General features: G+C 40.6%; 2 protein-coding genes across 2 annotated transcripts in view; one reads left to right on the forward strand and one right to left on the reverse strand.

The window, feature by feature from the left end:
* ELAPOR2 (endosome-lysosome associated apoptosis and autophagy regulator family member 2) overlaps positions 1–17,481 on the forward strand; it is a 290,850-nt gene that overhangs the window by 230,381 nt on the left and 42,988 nt on the right. The window lies entirely within an intron of this gene.
* Positions 5,420–17,481, reverse strand: part of GRM3 (glutamate metabotropic receptor 3) — a 206,247-nt gene continuing 194,185 nt past the window's right edge. Inside the window, exon 6 of the mRNA XM_010946623.3 lies at positions 5,420–5,557. Within this exon, the coding sequence (XP_010944925.1) occupies positions 5,484–5,557 (74 nt within the window). The 3' untranslated portion in view covers positions 5,420–5,483. The remainder of the gene's footprint in view (positions 5,558–17,481) is intronic.

A 17,481-nucleotide genomic window follows, 5' to 3' on the forward strand; every position in this document is an offset into this window, starting at 1 on the left:
GTATGAGGAAAATATTCAGACCAATCCTGACTATAAAACTCTAATTTTATGTCTTGCCTTTGCATAGCTCAGTGGAATGTTGAATGGCTTAAACAGATGAATCATATTTCTAATGACTTTTAATTGACATTCGACAAGTGGTAGAAGAAGTTGTTTGTTATTTTTCTAAAAGTAGTTTGGAAGCCTTAAATACTCCATTAAGTCAACTGTCACCTGTAGTATCTCTTAGCACTCTGTCAAAACATATTTAAATCAGTTTTCCACTGAGTGAGATGGTGTCTTCTATGGATAAATTATATCATGCTATTTAACAATGTTGAGCAATTGGATATGTGTTCACTTGATTTAGAAGATTGAATTTTACTCTTGTTGACTTTTCCCCTCTTTGATTACTAGTAATCAGGTCCTTTCTAGGATTACAAATGTTCCATAGTATTTTGGTGTAGATCTTTGTCATTATACTCTTCCCAAGGAGAACGGGTGGTTTAAATGGTTGTATGGAACAATTGCTTGGGTCTAGTCATTTACATTTACCATCTGGGGTCTCTAGGTTCCCAGGTGGTTGGTCATTGACGGACTCTAGTTCTTGAAGACAAATCTGGTCAACTGTCATCTGATGTCTATCAGTAGAACTACTTCCTGTAGCTCATGGGCATTCCTAATGGGAGGCTAATATGCAGATCATTTATCTCCTCCTCATGAAAATCAATTTCCTGGGAATTGGGGTAGGAAGATGATTTTATTGGCAAGTTTAAAGTCAGTATATTGCTCATATCTACCTTTTTACACAAAAGATATGTAGAGTAGAACTTCTTCTCTATGTAAGAGGACTTATATAGCCTCACATCTATTTTACAGTAACCAAGAACATTATCTCAGGTTTATATACCCAGGTCCTAAATGAAGGTTGCTCTAAAGAAAAGGTCTCAAGGGGAATAAACTTAAAAAAAATCCCAACATCTGACTTATTCCTTGGACACTAAAATGGAGTTCACTTTCACAATAACCAGCCAGAGATTACACTCTTGCTGGATTTTTTTTTTTTTTAATATTTTCAGCTGAGTTCATTTTAGGATCATAATAAAATAAGTAAAAGATGGGGACAAATAATTGAAAATTAATTGATACTACTATTGCAATTGTCTGTCAGAGGCCAGCAAATTTTTCTGTACTGTGTCAGATAGTAAATATTTTCAGCTTTATAGGACATGTGATCTCTGTTGCAGCTCCTTAACTCTGCCATTGTAGCAGGAAAGCAGCCACAGGCAATGTATGAACGAATGAGTATGGCTGCATTGTAATAAAACTTCATGTACATGGAAATGTGAGCTTCATTTAAATTTCACTTGTCATGAAATGTTACTCTTTTTTTTTTATTTCCACCCCCCTCCAACTATTTAAAAATGTAGAAGCATTCTTAGCTCACAGGCTTTATGAAAACAGATGCTGGGCTAGGATTTGATCTGTGAGCCTTGCTTTGCTGACCACTGGTTTTAGTCCCTGAAACCCACAAGCGGAACTATTTGGAAGAATCTGTTTACCGTTTCAAAGCTCAAACCTTCAAAGTTTCTCAAGTCGCTAGAGATGATCAAGAAGAGAATAATCCATCACCCTCCCTGGAGGATTTAATCACCAACCAAAGACAAGGCCAGACACTCTTCAGAGTTACTCTTCTAGTTCTGGGGCTTGATTATGGATATTGATGAGGAAATGATAAAACTAAAACAAGTGAATTGGTTCAAAGTAAACCAGCATGGTTGACTGAAAAGCCTTTTCACCTTGCCATTTCTGTAACTTTTATTGCTAAGGTAACTGGATATAATAGTCAGTCTTACATTTTATTTCAAGTAACTGTGTGGGAGTAGGGTATATTGATGCATAAAAGTAGTGTCAGCATATATATTCTTGAGCCCCAGGCCTGGAGAGGGTCCCCTGGCAGCACTGGAGGGTCCATTGCATGTGCTCAGGCAGTGCACAACCTCAGTTCATACTCATTTACCAAATCCTATTTTAAGACTTACTGAGCTGCAAAAGACATTTAGGATTCCTTTAGTGATTAGTGGTTCTAGAAACAGATCTCCATTTTCCTTGAACAAAATGTCCCAGTTAGGCTTTTAATTTGCTGGAATTTTCTTCATCTTATTAATGACTCTTGAATGAAAAGCCCTGTCTAAAATAGCTTGTGGATATTGGTAAATTTAGTTTGGAAGAGAGTAAGATTTCCTTTATCTCAGAGGGCTGATTTCAGATGGCCATTGGTTGGGTTAATTAAAATGAGTCCAACCAGTGGGACTTATGCAGATCTTTCTATCACAGAATGGGAGTAATAACTGCCTTCTTCTTCAGGGGTTTGGACCTTGGTTATTAGGGCTGTGATGGTGATAATCCACACTGGTGTTCCATCTTCCTGGCCCCCTCGCTTTTCTTGGCTTCTCCATGTTTATAGCCCTTTGCTAAAGAGCTCTGAGGCCCAAAACTGTCATGGTGGATACATGAGTAAAGCTGAGAGGAGGTGTGGAGATGAAGGCTGTGAAGGTACATGGGCTGAATTACCTCCTTTTTCAGACACTCTTTCCATCTGTCCTCTCTGTGTTCTGCAAACCAGCTTGCCTTGCAGCTTAAAAATGGGGCCTTTTTACTTTACCCAGAGAAACCTGAGTGAGCAAGAGAATTGTTCATATTTAAACTAGAGAGGACACCCAGAGTGTTTCAGAAACTGTAAATACTCGAGAATCCAACAGTGATCAGCCTTATCATTAGGTTCTGATTTTTTTTTTTTTTTTATGAGTGGGATAGATCATTCTACTTGAGTTGCTTAAATTCAGGACAGTTTTGCAAAGATTGATCAGCTCAACAAGTTTTATATTTTGAGAGAATGAAAGGTTGTTACTGGAGTAAAAGAAGAAAAGAAAAGAAAAAAAATCCAAAACCTATTTGGTCGAAATGGCTTATGTAAAAAAAGATTGTATAGCTGCTGTCTTCCATACATGTGTTGCAAATTATATTCTTTAAAAAAATGATTTCTGGGGATCACATGTTAGGGGATGTGCTTTTGAATAGGAAACAAGGCTTGTAGTAGGGAAGATGAAGGAAGCTGTCAGTCATTGTGCCTTCAGTGTAAAGGCGGGCAGTGAAATATCGTGGCTGTAGATCAAATTCTGGCTCTCAAAAACAGTTCTCTCAAGGTTCACCCACAGCCTAATCATCTTGTTAAAAAGATCCATGATCAGTTTGATTGTTTTAGACATCAGCTGCGTCTCTAAACAGTCCAACTGATAGTGCCTGCCTCAGACTGTCACATTCCATCAGGGGACTGAGTTTACTTTCTCTCCCGTCAGCCTTGCCTCAGCCTTTATCTTCAGCACTTGCTCATTCTGAGCACACTTATCTGGCACTCCTGCCAGCTTCGTACATTGGAATTCTTTGCCGTCTAGTGCTGTTGAATCTGTTACCCAGTCTGCCCCATCCACTCCCCAAATCCAGGTTTTTCTTTGAATATGAGAGTTTAGAGATTGCACTGTGGTCTTTGGGCATCTGGTGAGTTTTGGATAGATGGATTAGGGTGCTGATTTAAGTGCATCTGCAAGGAAGAAGAGACTCCCTAATGCAGGATTCCTTGCCTTACTTCCCCAAGGCCAGTCCTGTTGGCTTTTGTGTACCTGCTCATTATTTTTGGATGTTTTAAAAATAGTACTTGTATGTTTTGATTAAGCAGGCCCTGGTTGTATTTAGCCTGTGGGCCCCTCGAATCCTTTTCTTCCTTCCTCTCACTGTGTTCCTCAGTCACAGTTCCCTCATTAAAATATTTTCCAGTCTTGATGCTTCTTAAAGGAAGGAACTACATCTCAATCATCTTTTCCTCCATCATGGGTTGAAGAGTGGTCCCCCCACAAAGGATATGTACACATCTAATATTACTTCATTTTGAAAGAGGGCCTTTGCAGATGTGATTAAGGATCTTGAGATGAGATTATCCTGCATTATCCAGGTGGGCCCTACATGCGATGACAGATGTCCTTGAAAGAGACACACAGAGGAGAAAGTGATGTGAAGATGGAGGCAGAGATTGGAGTGATGTGATGTCAGAAAGCTGACAACCACAGGAAACTAGAAGAGGAATGGGACGGATTCACCCCTAGAGCTAAGAGGGTGCAGCCCTGCCAACACTGAGAATACATTTTTGTTGTGTGAAGCCACCCAGTTCGTGTTCAGTTGTTCATCAGTTACAGGAAACCAGTACGGTCTCTGTCTGTGGTACCTGGTGTGGGACCTGGCAGACAGGTTCTCGGTAAATTTTTCTACATTAATTAATGATCTGTGACTCAGGGTTTACCAGGAGAAATAGGACAGTGTTGATAAGAATGAGTCAGTTTTAGCTTATCCATGCTTTCCCTGTTTGCTCCTTTGTTTAGTTTAGTAAAATATTCAGGTTCAGTGACAAGTCTCTGTGCCTAAGCATTGTTCTTGGGACTTTGGAAAAGCACTGGAAAAGAAGATAACCTACATTTTTATTGCCTCATTCAGCTATGAGCAGTGAGTATGATTTTCCAATGGAATAGCAAGATACTTCCCCAGTCTCCTTGCTAGTAATGAAGGTCGTTTTGGGAAATGAAGGCTGTCAAACTTCCCCTGGCAGGTCAGCCTCTGCATTAAGAGGAATGCAGGGACGGAGAAACCCTCTCCTTCTTGCCACAGAGCACTACTGGGGCGAATTCTAGGCTGCTGTACTGATGTGGCTTAAAGACCAACATGAGTATTATCATCTGGCCACTGAAAGGGCCTGATAGTTATGCTGTCATCAGTTGCATTCTGATCCTGTTATCTGCGAAGAAGTCTAGCTCCGCTCACAGCTCTCTCCCCAGGTAACAACTTGTGTTCAATGCACCTAAATGTAAAGAGAAGCACAGTTTATATTTTCCAACATGAAAAGTATAAATGGTCTGAAATCAATATAATCAGATTATCTGGCGTGATTTAAAAAGAACAAGCCATTATCCACCATGCTGGAAAACCTTGAAGGTTTTATTCTCAATATTGTTACATTAATCCAGATGCTTTTTATTTTGTGCTGAGAAAAACAATCTGTTACACATAATGTAACTTTAATATACAACATAGAAACTCATCCTAAGTTATTACAACAAGGACCTACAAAAAACTTCATAGGAAAAAAAGTTACCTAATATTGCCACCATATTTTCTAATAGACTGACCCTGTCAGACCCTGTCACCAATGCTCAACTCTGTAAACAATGGTTATTTCTATGTTCTGGGGAATCGTTAATAATAGGGACACTAAAATCAGTCTAAAAAGTTCTAGCACGTCACTATATACTGTACAGTCCTCAAAAATAATTTATTGTACTGTTTCTAAAAAAAGGTACTAGGGGGTATTCTTTTGCTCTGTTTCCACATTCCGGAGCTGCACATGAGCACTTTCATCTAACCATCTAAAAACACAAGAACTGAACTGCATTCCACAATCACAGAGATGAGGTGGTGGAGTCGAGGACTTCCCGCCCGTTACACACCGTCGGGACATATGTGCTTGCAGAGGCTGGAAAACAAAGCAGGACAGAAAATTCCACATTAGTCAAATGGGCCACATAGGTACTGGCACGGGTAATCCTGCACACTGATTGAAATTAAGTTAAACTCATATTAACGTGGATTTGGAGAATGCTAGGTGATTTAATGCTGTGGTAGGTCAACTTTCTAAATATGCTCTGTTCAAAATTATCCTGGAACATACCTCCGCTAATGTCATGCCTCTTGGTGAGAGTTTGTTGGAAGAAGTCACTCGTGGGTTTAAAATTAGCTTTGCAAATCTGTAAACTGGTTAAAATGCAGTATCCAAAATTGAACACTCACTGCAATTTTCTTAAAGATTGTTCAATTAATTACTATTTTAAATAGCATAATCAATTTTGTTCTCTCTGGGCGCCAATGACTCTCTGTAGTCCCACGAGTCATCTGTGAACTCTATTGCCTTCTAGAGAATGGTTTGATGTAATTTCTTTGTTCAAGTGGATAACCTCAGTGAAAACTCTAGTGAGGCTGGGCTACTAAGAACTGCAGAGGGATGATGCTCTTGTTAATGGCAATAGTGATGACAGTGTCAGGGTGTGACTATAACACGGGTATGTATGTTCATTCTTTTTATGGCTCTTTGTTTTCCTAGATAACAATTCATAGCTCTTATTTGAACAAAAGTTTTGTTTTTATGAGAAATTTAAGGATGATTAAAATAAATCTATTTCACTCTTAAACCGTTTTCTTTTTACTGAGTGAGAACAAAAGCCAGGAGCCCTGTCCTTCACAGAATGAAACTCCATGGCCAAGACAATAAATTAGAGATGGCCTCACATTACCATTTGGAGCTGCTGACCTACCATCCCTTGGCCGGTCCATCTGGACCTACTCTGTCCAGGAGGGGCTAATTCTCTTGGCTGCCTTGACCTCAGCCCTGATCACCCTGAGCAGTCAGCTGTCCCATTCTTTGAAGGCATATCTCTCAGTTAATAATCAGATCAACTAATTTCATGCTAAAGTGTTCATGCCTGATTGTGGAAATTTTCTTGCCCCATAAAATTGCATTTTTCATATGAATTCCTTTAAACATGAAGGAGAAACTGACTATAAAATTTGGTGCTCTGTGGTGTTCAGTGGGAAGCATTCATTGTATCTGGGGCACTGAAGTCTTTTGGCGGACCCACCGCTGGGGAGGTGCCAACCTCTCAATTTTGCACTGATTACTTGTCTGTGTGTGTAAGAAAATGATGAAGTCAAGTCTGTGCAGCTGCCTAAGGTTACAGTGGAGTTGTGTGTCATGTAACATGCTAACTTTTGAAGACTTTGTCCTTTTATCTTTTTTAGAATGAGGTTCAAATTTCTTTACGATACAAGACTATTAAAAGCTACAATATCTTGGGAGCAGGGGAAGCAGGAACAGCATAATCTGGAATTCCTGAAACTTCTACTATGAAGACCCAGTGTGTGCCAGATAAATACTCAATGGAAGGTGACAGTGATAATAATTCCAAATGTGAGAGCATTACTGTATTCTTTGCAAAGCTTCATATACTTAGTCTGATTATTGCTTCTTCATGGCTAGGAAAGGTAAGAGAAGGAACAGGGTGAAATGAAGTATAAACCACAGTTCACTGGAAACCTAGGAGAGGGAAGAGTGCTCCCAGACACTCAGTATGTCCTTTCTCTGCAGCTGCCTTGTGTCCAGCTGTCTCCTGGGCGTCTCCGTGTGGCTCTTTATAGACATTTCAAAATCAGGTGGCCAAAGCATATCCAAACCCAGTGCTGATGCTTCATTCCTTTTTTGTCCCTCCTCCCATATTAAACCTGTCATCAGGTCCAGTCAACTGTCTCCACCTCCGACCACTTCCATCTCTTCATCTCTCGCCCTGGGCCAGGCCACCATCATCTCTCTCTCGGCTACTGCGTTAGTTGTACCACCAGGGTATCTGTGCCCACTCTTGCTTCCCTGTAGTACTTTCTCGACACAGCAGCCAGAGGTTTGTTTTTTGTTGTTCTTTGGGGGTGGGGGTGGGAGTGGTAATTAGGTTTCTTTGATTGTTTAATGGAGGTACTAGTGATTGAACCCAGGACCTCGTGCATACTAAGCACACACTCTTACACTGAGCTGTAAGCCACCTACCTACACACCTCCTGTGGCTTCTCTTTGTACTCTCCTTACTCTGGTTTATAAATCCCAGCTTGATACAGACCATGCCTGTTCTTCTGCATTCAACTAATTCTATGTTTCCCCCCCGACCCCCCATCTACCTCCCTCTTTTTTTTGTTTTGTTTTGCTTCGGTCCTCAAAAACAGTATATCTGTTTCTCAACTTCAGGCCCTTTGCAGTAGCTGTTGTCTCTGCTGGGAATGTTCTTCCCTCTCTGAGTCCCTCCTTGTCATCCACATCTGAAATGTCACCCCCTGCAAAAGGCTGTCTGTCATCAGGCCACCTCAACTAAAGCAACCAACAGTTACTCTCAATCACATTACTCAGTTGTAAAACTGATTTTTTTTCTTGCTCTTTTTTTTTTTTTTGGTTAGCATCTTAGGTCTTTACTCTTGACTAGAAACTATGTGGGGGCCTGGCTAGCCTTTTCGTTATTCTATCCCTATCCCCATGGCTGGTCATAGAATAGACACTGTGTGCATATTTTCTGAAGGATTTTGTGAATGGTTGCATTTCCAAGAATGAGGGAACCGATGAAAGTTTCAAGAAGGAAATAATCTTTTAACGAGCAAATGTGAGGCCTGTGGGCAGCCTCGTTTTGAAACAGGTGGGCCTTTCTGCTTCTCAAGCCTCATTGTAGTGTCAACCATCAACCACCCCTGCAAAGAGCTGGCGGGGGTGGTGAGCAACCCAGGGCAGGCATCCTGCTTTTGACATTTTGACTAAGCTCTTCATCTTTTCCAGGATCAAATTTTATTATTTCTGTGCAGGTTTTTCATTTTCAGAGATTGAAGAGGAATGATGTGTCATGGGGGTAAGTCGAGGAGACCCAGGGACTAGGGTGCCAGCACTCCTCTCTGTCCACCTTGAACTAGTCTAATCCCTTCTTCACCTGCACTTTTAAAGATGGCAGCAGAAACCTGCTCTGATGTTCCCCATGCAATTGTGGAACTTGATGTAACGCTTTTCTTAAGTGTGTGCTTATTATCTGCTTTCTCACTGCATTCTGATTTCTTAAAAACTGGGTCTACTTTGACCATGTAGTACAGGGGCTGCAAAGGAAGCCACGAAGAACATCCTCAAATTACAGTGTCTGTATGTCTGGTGGACATCATTATAAACGTTTACAGAATAATGTGGAATCACCTACCTGCTTCAAAGGGATATTAAAGGGAAAACCCTACATTAGACCATCTAAACTCTTTGAGAGGCAGATAATGCAAATTCAAGTTCTTACAAGAAATAACAACAGCAAAAACACCCCCCAGACTCTTTCTGCAGTTATTTTTGCCCCAACCACTCTTTAGTGTATTGAAGGGAACGGGGACTTGTGTTTTTCTACTTCTTGTTACCTGTTTCATCTGTATCTTTCATTTTATTATGTAAAAGATATTCTTGTTTTTGTTCATGCTGCTGAATATAGTAGAGGAAATTACTATTTTATGAGTTTACTGTCTCAATTACTTTGCCTTTCATAAATATTTCACATATGCCTCCTGTATTAGCCCATCTGTTATTCCCCAAGGTAGTAAAATATGTGGAAGAGAGAAATACTGTCATTTTTGTTTGTGTGTTTTTGATGAGCTTTTGCTATTATTCTGTTGAAATTCTTACGAGATTTTTAATGGCATAAGTTTAGCCTATTTTCTTAAGTGCGGTTAAGCAGATTTCTATAATCACCCTTTCTGTCAGAAATAAGATACGTGCAGGCTTATTTTTGGCTTTCCTGGGAGTGGGGGTGAGTAGCTGCTGTTAGTTACTCTGGGCTAAGGTGGTGCTTTTTGCTATTTATAATAAAAACTGAAGATAACTGAAAAAGACTTAATAAGTTCCACCATTGATTACAGAAGGGCTGTTCACACCCATGAAAAGGCATGTTTTGCTCCACAAGCTTGGTGAAGCTCTAGAGATCAATGTAGCTGAGTGGCAGCTTTGTGTCGCACTGTGAAATTTGTTTTTCTTGCACCAGTAATGCACAGACTGGTCAGGCTTCGGAGAAAATGACCCTATTTTTTTCAGGTAACTGGGTCCTCAGTCAATGCTAAACATATTTATTTAAGAGATTCTCATGGATGCCAAGTCTCTTAGTCAATTTAGTGGCTGAGACTTGGTTCCTGAGAATCAGTGTGTTACTATAACTGTGTAATAGATCAGACTTGGAAAAAAATAAAACAAACACTTAAACAGAACAGACATTCCATTCTGTTCCCATCTGTTCCATTTCCTTGTTTCTGATGACCCCAAGTAATGTCTCCCAGCATGTCTGCTTGTTTAGATATTTTAATGCGACGGTCATGGAATACCATGTTGCCTTGACCTCCTGCTTTGTCATTGGACCTGTTTTTTTTACTCATCACCTCAATTTACTTATGCTAGGGTCCCTTGATCCCATCCCAGAAGTGCATGTGTTGATTAATGTATGTTGTCTGGGCAGATATGACACTCTTAGCCACTGGTTTGGTAGCCTTGCTATGTCAGAGATTTCTGAGTGGAAGACAGAGAACCCATTATTAATCAACACAGGCTAGATTCTCAGGTGGTGTTTCCCCTTTATGACCAAAGTAATGGTCTTAAACTGTTACCAGGAGATTTAAGAGGAAATCATATGTATTACGGTGTTGGATAAAAATCGACAAACCCAAGATTTAATTTCCAAATGTGCAGTTAGAACTTAGGAAAGCAAAGACTTCTTCATTCAGTGATTCATTTCTTGTGAGACAAGATTCAAGGAAAGAGAAAATATGGCAGGTACCTTTCTGTCACCCACGATACAACTTAATTACCTTAAAAGAAATTCCACTTGGTCTTTGACTTAATACCGCAGTCCATTGTTGCCACATCATGCTGTCCTGCTTTCTTTCCAGTCGTGTTCTTTTCTCCTCTCTCCCCTCCCTCAAGGAGTACCAAAGTTGGAGGCACAATAACTAATGTGTAAATAAAAGGACTCAAGAATTTTTTGTACTGTTCTACCGATTTTTTATTCTTCCTGCCTCCTCTCAGTTGCTGCACATTTCCTGCTGCTTCTCTTTGCTATCCAAATGTGTTTTCAGGCAAGAATCAGAAAATTGTTCACCCTGAGGCTCAAACAACTAACATGAGCTGCAAGTGCCACTACAGCTAGGGGTCCAGGTCAAACGACAAAAGGGTCAAACTCTCCCAAGATAATGCCAGGCATTAGTTCTCCTTCCTAGTGGAGCTGGTCTTGTTAGCCTCACCTTCAAATGATACACAACATCTGCACAAGTTTGTTAGCTTTCATTGCTAACACCCGATTTAAGCCACCATCACCCGGGCTCTGCAGTAGCCTCCCAAATGATGGCTCTGCCTGCTCCCTGTCTTATGTCCGCCCACACAGCCAAAACGATGCTTTAAAAGTCAGGTACTGCCATACGTCTGATGAAGCCCTTCAAGTGTTTTCCCAGTTCTTGAAACAGAAAAGCAAAAGTCCTTCCTGTGACCTCCAAAGTCCGACATGATCTGCTCCATCTTTGTCCTCATCTCCTCTCACTTTCCCCCCTAGTCATTTCCCTCTGGCCTCATTTGGCCTGTCTGATGTGCTTCCCACTTTGGACCTTTGCGTGTGCTGTTCCCTCTGCGTGGAATGTCTTTCCGCCAGGTACTGGCATGGCTCCCTTCTTTTCGTTTCTTCAGGTCTCTGCTCAGTGTCACCTTATCACTTCCCTGGCCACTCTCTAAAAAACAGCAACTCTTTGTCTGTCTCCAGTGTGCCTTATTTGTGTTTGGCTTACATTATTTTCTCCACATCATTTATCAACACCTAAGATATTACATATTCTTGGCTTGCCTGTCTTTACCACCTCTTGCCTGGTTAGAATGCGAGCACCATGAGTGTAGGGTTTGTTTTGTTTATGACCACGTCCCCATTGCCTAGAGCTGAGCCTGGCCACAAAACTTTCTCCAGTGAAGGAATGAATTATCCATCAAATTTGTCTCATTTACTTGGTTAGTGGTTCCTCTCCCAAAGCCTCTGAAATTCCTCCAGGTAAGGCAGGCATCTTAAAAAAAATTTTTTTTTCTATATGAGTAGGCGTTTTCCTGCTGTAGGCACACAGATATTTCCATTTATGAATGTTTTCCAGACAATTCACTTAAAATGAAAAGGAAGTAGGAGGAACATTATAATGAATTGATGTTAGACTCTTTGCTTGCTTTGTTTTAAGGTATTGATCCTCTGAGATCACTATATGGGCAGTATTTGATTAAATACACATTTCCTTTTTTTTTTTTTTGACATTTATACATTGCTCTGAGCATGGTACCATGTTCCCAAAGGCATTAATAAATTTGGGGTTCCATGGAGGTGCATGTGACTGTAGGTATCTCTCACACAATATAAACTCTCTGGTTTAGGAACTCTCCTTGAGCTATTGTGTTTGTGTTCTGTTCAAATGTACAACACAGAAGAGAGACCATACAGTGTGATTTAACTCAAGGACATGATACTGCTTTTGAAAAAAACTATTTGAATGAGAGAAGTTATATCTCTGTCATAAGCATTTAATGGGTCACCATTAACAAAATTCCTTTTCTTCACTGAATCACATTTTCTGAGAAGCTTTGAGGATAACCCCTCTGGAATACCACATCTTGTCTGTATGCAGCCTGGGTGTGGGGCTCGCTGGGGCCTCAGAAAAACATGATTTATGTGCTGAACTCCCCAGCCTGGGCTTTTGAGAGGAATAGAAGTCTGCACCCATGCTAGTAGGACAGGATGCTGTCATGTGTGGCATGTAAGAGAAAGCTTTTTAACTTAAAAAAAAAATCATTGAATTTGCAGATGATAAGATTCTCATTGTCAGAATAGCTTCTGAGATGAATTTTGTCACTGAGTTGAGGCAGAAAATCCAGAGAGGCCAGAGGAGCCACAGAGCAGCTTTTGAGAGTTTTATCTATGACTGCAGTTATCAAATTCCTAAAAGCACCTAATAGGTAGGGCCCTGGTTTCTCGTCTATAAATGTGGTTGTTAGAATAAATGATCCTGAACATCTCTTCCAGCTCCTGGCTCTGTGGTCACTGTATTAAAGGAGGTGGGCTGGAGCTGCATGGGGAAAACCTAGCAAAATATTGGAGGCAAAGAGAAGATGATTTAAGGGTTGTATAAGGGCAGTTGTGAGACAAGTAAATGGAAATGCTAAATAGAAGAAGAGGTATTGAATATCTACCTCCTAACTTATAGGGTTACCTATTGCATCTGGGGACTCTATTCTCCCATCCTCAATGAGGGAGTGAAAGGGAATAGAATGAGGTTCTCAGGGATGCTGTGGACTTCCCTTTCTTAAGGGAAAATGGATCGACATCTGATTTGGATGCACTAGGTTTATTCTGCCTGGAAGCAAATGGCTTAACTTGCTGAATACTCTAGGCTCTTCCTGTTCGGTCAGCAAGGATTTATGTTTATAATATATTTATGCCTATGGTGAAGGAGACCGTCCATTCAGTCTGTGTTGCCAAAGAACTTCTTAATCTTCCTAGCCAGTCATCATGGGACTCCCTGAACTGTAAAGGTGCAGGGATATTATGCTGGTTTTCTGGACTAGCACTGTCAAGAAAAACTTGGCATTATGTGCTATTTTTTTTCTCATATGAAGTCCTATTTAGAGTTGTGCAGTGGCTTGCCCCCTGCTGACTAAGGTGTCTTCAAAGCCTGGCCACTGGTAAGTTCAAAGCCTGGTCCTTATGTCCTTGCTGTCTGTTGCTGTAGCTCTGTAGGAAATTATGTGGTGACTCTAGAAGACTGTTCACTTGATCTTTTGATACTACTGCTTTCTTTTTATAATGTGCACATGCTTTGTAATAAAGAATAATTCTATTAATGGAGCAGTTCACACATTACCACCTAGACAAGTGACTTTCTGATTAAGGTTTTGGCAGAAGAAATCAATCTCCATATGCCCCCAGCTCCTCTGGGGCCCAAATCTGGGCATCATTAGTTAGCAGAAGCCTCTTGGCTGATCTTAATGATAATGACATACATACATCTGAATGATCACCATGAGCAAGAGAAATAGGCATCCCCGTAGGACCAAGTCTGGGTACATAATAGCTCTGAAGACTCTTGGGCACACTCCATTTCTCACTTCTGTCCCCAGTCTATGCTGATACAAACCTACACCAGTGTCAACAACATTCTACTCTGCATGGGACCTACAGGGCTTTATGCCGCATAACTTCACGTGTACTTCCAGCTTGTCCCTTTCAGAATGGTGCCGTTCTACTTACATTCAGCACCCATGCCAGTAGAATGAGATGCTGTCAGGTGTAGGGCTGAAAGGAAGGCTTTTCACTTAAAAAAATATTTTGAATTTACAGATGCTAAGTTTCTCCGCACACATTCTTGACTGCCTATCTTTGGGAATCAGCTCTGGGAAGATCCTTTGCTTCTAAAGCTGAACAATATAAAGAATGACCATTCCCCCCCCTCATCCAAATACAAAGGATGTTTGCTAATGTGTGTGGGTGTGGGAGCAGCATTCCAAGTATGAGTGTAGGACTTCAGGGTCTCTGAGTCACACTGCTATTGGAAGGTGCATTCCCACTCTCGGTAAGTGTTTTTTGAGTGGCCAGGTGCTTCTGTGTGAGAGATGCCTTCTCTGGAGAGTTCCAGAGGGTGATGGGAAATAACTGGCAGGGATGTGGCTGTTGGCATTATGAGGCAAAGGACAGAATTTCAAAACAGCTCTCCTTCCCTGAACCCAGTGCCACCTTCCTCTTTGAGGGTCATCTCAGTGGAGCTTCCTGCTCTGATTGATGCCACTGGATGAAGTAGACACGATGGTTTGGGTTCAGGTTCTCAAAATGTTTTCCGTGGATCACTTCCATTGAACCAGTTGGGGTATCTGTTACCAACCAGATTTCTGGCCTTTGCCAAGACCCTGTGAATCAAAGGAAGGGGCCTGGGAATCTGTTTCAAAGAGGTGGTATTTTAATACACAAATACTGGAAACGACTGGCCTATGGGTACACTTAATGGGGAAAGTTACTGTTTCCTTTAACTATTCTGACTCCCACTGTATATAGTTAATCAGCTACTACTAAAACTGTACTCTTTTGCACATAGCAACATGTAAATATTTCTCAAATGATGAGTTTTCTGAGATGGCCTTAACCATGTTCTTTCTTCCAAGACTGCTTCTAAGTTTGGCTGTGCTTTTTCCATCTTTGTTGAGCAACTTCTCAGTTCTTAAAACCCAATACTTATACTCCTTCTGCAAGCAACCACCTTAGCTTCTGTCAGGGAGTTCACTGAGACTCCAAAATGATGTGGTATTTCTGCAACTCTCTTGCCAGAGAATTAACTGGAAATTAATGTGACTGTACCTTCCAGTCAAGGTGACTTCTCGGTGTAAGATTAAGTGTGTCATGTCACTTAATCCCTATGAAAAGTATAGTACTGGATGGATTTAGGGTTTGGAGAGTGCAGCATCATAAAAATGGCCACAGATTCTCTGGGAGGTGGGATCTATGTCCCTCCCCTTAAATCTGGGCAGGTCCTGTCATGCTGTCTGGGATCCCAAGTGCAGAGACATCCCACCAAGGTGCCAAGTGTAAGAATTAAACCATTGTGGACCCTCCAGACCAATTCAGTCTCAGCTGATATTACAGAAGGACCCCAGTCAAGGCCTCAGAGAACAGATGAACTGCTCAGCCAAGCCCTGCCTGAATTTCCTGACTTACAAAATCAAGGGAGATAATAAAAGGGTTTTTTTTTTTTTTAAGTCACTCATTTAGGGGAAGTGTGTTAGGTGGGAATAGATAACTGAATGTGTCTTTTGTGGAGGGTAACTCTGTTGCTACATCAGCTTACTCTCATCCATACATGAGTTTTTAATTTTTCCCTCTGGAGGGAGTAAGTCAGAAAACCAGTAGCAATATTGGTAACAATAATCCATTGGAATAAAATGCCTGCAAATACTTACCGGAAGAACATAAATTAGGTACAGCCTAAGACAAACCTATGCTTTACCTAATGAACACAGAGCCATTTAAGGATTTCTCTTGATTATTAAAACAGCATACTTCCCAATATTTAAGAGGGAAATAGAATATTGAGATGAATCTATAATGGAGCAATCAGGTACTGAGGGATTAAACCAGTTGCTTAAATTTTCATCATAGTGGCCAGTAACACATTTATTTGTAGAACTAGATCCCACAGACCAATGGCTTTCAAATTTCTTTGAAATTCATAGAAATAAGTGTTTTGCCTGAACCCGGTACACATACATAGACTCGAGCAGACTTCATGAAATAGCACTTACCCTATTACATATGATGAACTCTAAGAAACTTTGTTCTGTTTTCTTTTAAAAAATGCTGATAAACACACTAAGTAAATTTCATGACCCATTAGTGGCTTACACTCTGCAGTATGAAAAACACTGCCCTAGACACCAAGCTTCCTGCTGGGACCAGGGATTCTGTCCTATTCACCACTGTGGACACAGGTGCGTAGACATTTCTGGTGTACAGAAGGTGCCCAAGCATTTAATAATTGAGTGAATTTGAATTTCATGACAATGGTTCCAATTTAGTAAAATGGTTAGGGTATTAATCACAAGTCAGGAAATTCAGTGTCAGCTCTTGAATCATCGTGTATCCTTGTGAGGTCACTTCTGTTCTCTGTTTTCTCACTTGTAAAATGGAACTTGTGACACCTAATATGGATAAAATGAGCTCACAAATATGAAACTGTTGTGAGTAAAAGATAAAGAATTACAAGTAAAAGATCAGTGAATTCGTTATTTACACACCTGAAGTGCTAGAGGTATTACATAAATATTTTACTTTGTTACTTTAATTCTACTTCATTAATTTGGATTAATTAGAAAAAAACTGCTGGGGAAATGAGGTCTAAATTTAGATCTTTTGAAAGAAAAAAAATGTATTTAACATTTCACTGAGTAACAAAATGATCCTAAAACACTGGGCTGGGTAGACACCTACCTTGATGTATGCCACTAGCAGATCAGCATGCTGAGTGACAGCTTAAGCAGGTTGGTGGCCATTGCAGTATATTGGTTTTTGGGTAAATGGACATTTCTGAAACTCTGAGCAGAGACTTGATTGGGTAAAGTCCCTTGTTACCTCTTGAGGAATTTACTAATTCCCAGTATATGCATTAGAAAATGCCACCATTTCTAATTACTAAGGTTGGGATGTACTTGAACAATGTCTGTGGAAGACTTATGGGCTTTGCTAAATGGTTTTAATAAGAACCAAGAACTCTCAGCTCTCAACAAGACTGTTTTTGCCCCTTGGTAAATCTTGCTGCACAGCCTACGGTAAACTTCCTTCTGTTCTCTCTAAAGCCTCCTGAGTACCTCGCTTCATGGGAAATTTCCCGGCTTGTTTTCTGGATGAAGGAGCACAGCACAGTGATTGGGTGCCCTTGGCTTTGAAATCAGAGAAGCTGACTCAGTTCTGGTTCTGCCACTTGCTGTGTGTGTGACCTTGGGTAGTTGTGAATGTTAACAGAAGCTATATCATGCGTGCACACATGTATGAAGTATTTAGCACAATGCCAAGCATGAAGAAAACAGTCAGTGAGAGTCCCTGTTAGCTGGATTATTGGAGCTGTTTTTATTAGGGTTTTTTGTTTTTTGTTTTTTTTTTTTAGTTTTTTATTAGTTATCAGTGTTAGTTATATGCCAGTTCTTTCTTGTCTGGACTAGCCAGCTTTTGCTGTGAGGCTGCTAGAAAAGAGATTTGGTTGCTTCAGAAATAAGCAGGTTTCTTTAAGGTCCAAGGAAATTATTTCATA

This window comes from Camelus bactrianus, chromosome 7 (genome assembly GCF_048773025.1).
Source record: "Camelus bactrianus isolate YW-2024 breed Bactrian camel chromosome 7, ASM4877302v1, whole genome shotgun sequence".
Taxonomy (NCBI): Eukaryota; Metazoa; Chordata; class Mammalia; order Artiodactyla; family Camelidae; genus Camelus; species Camelus bactrianus.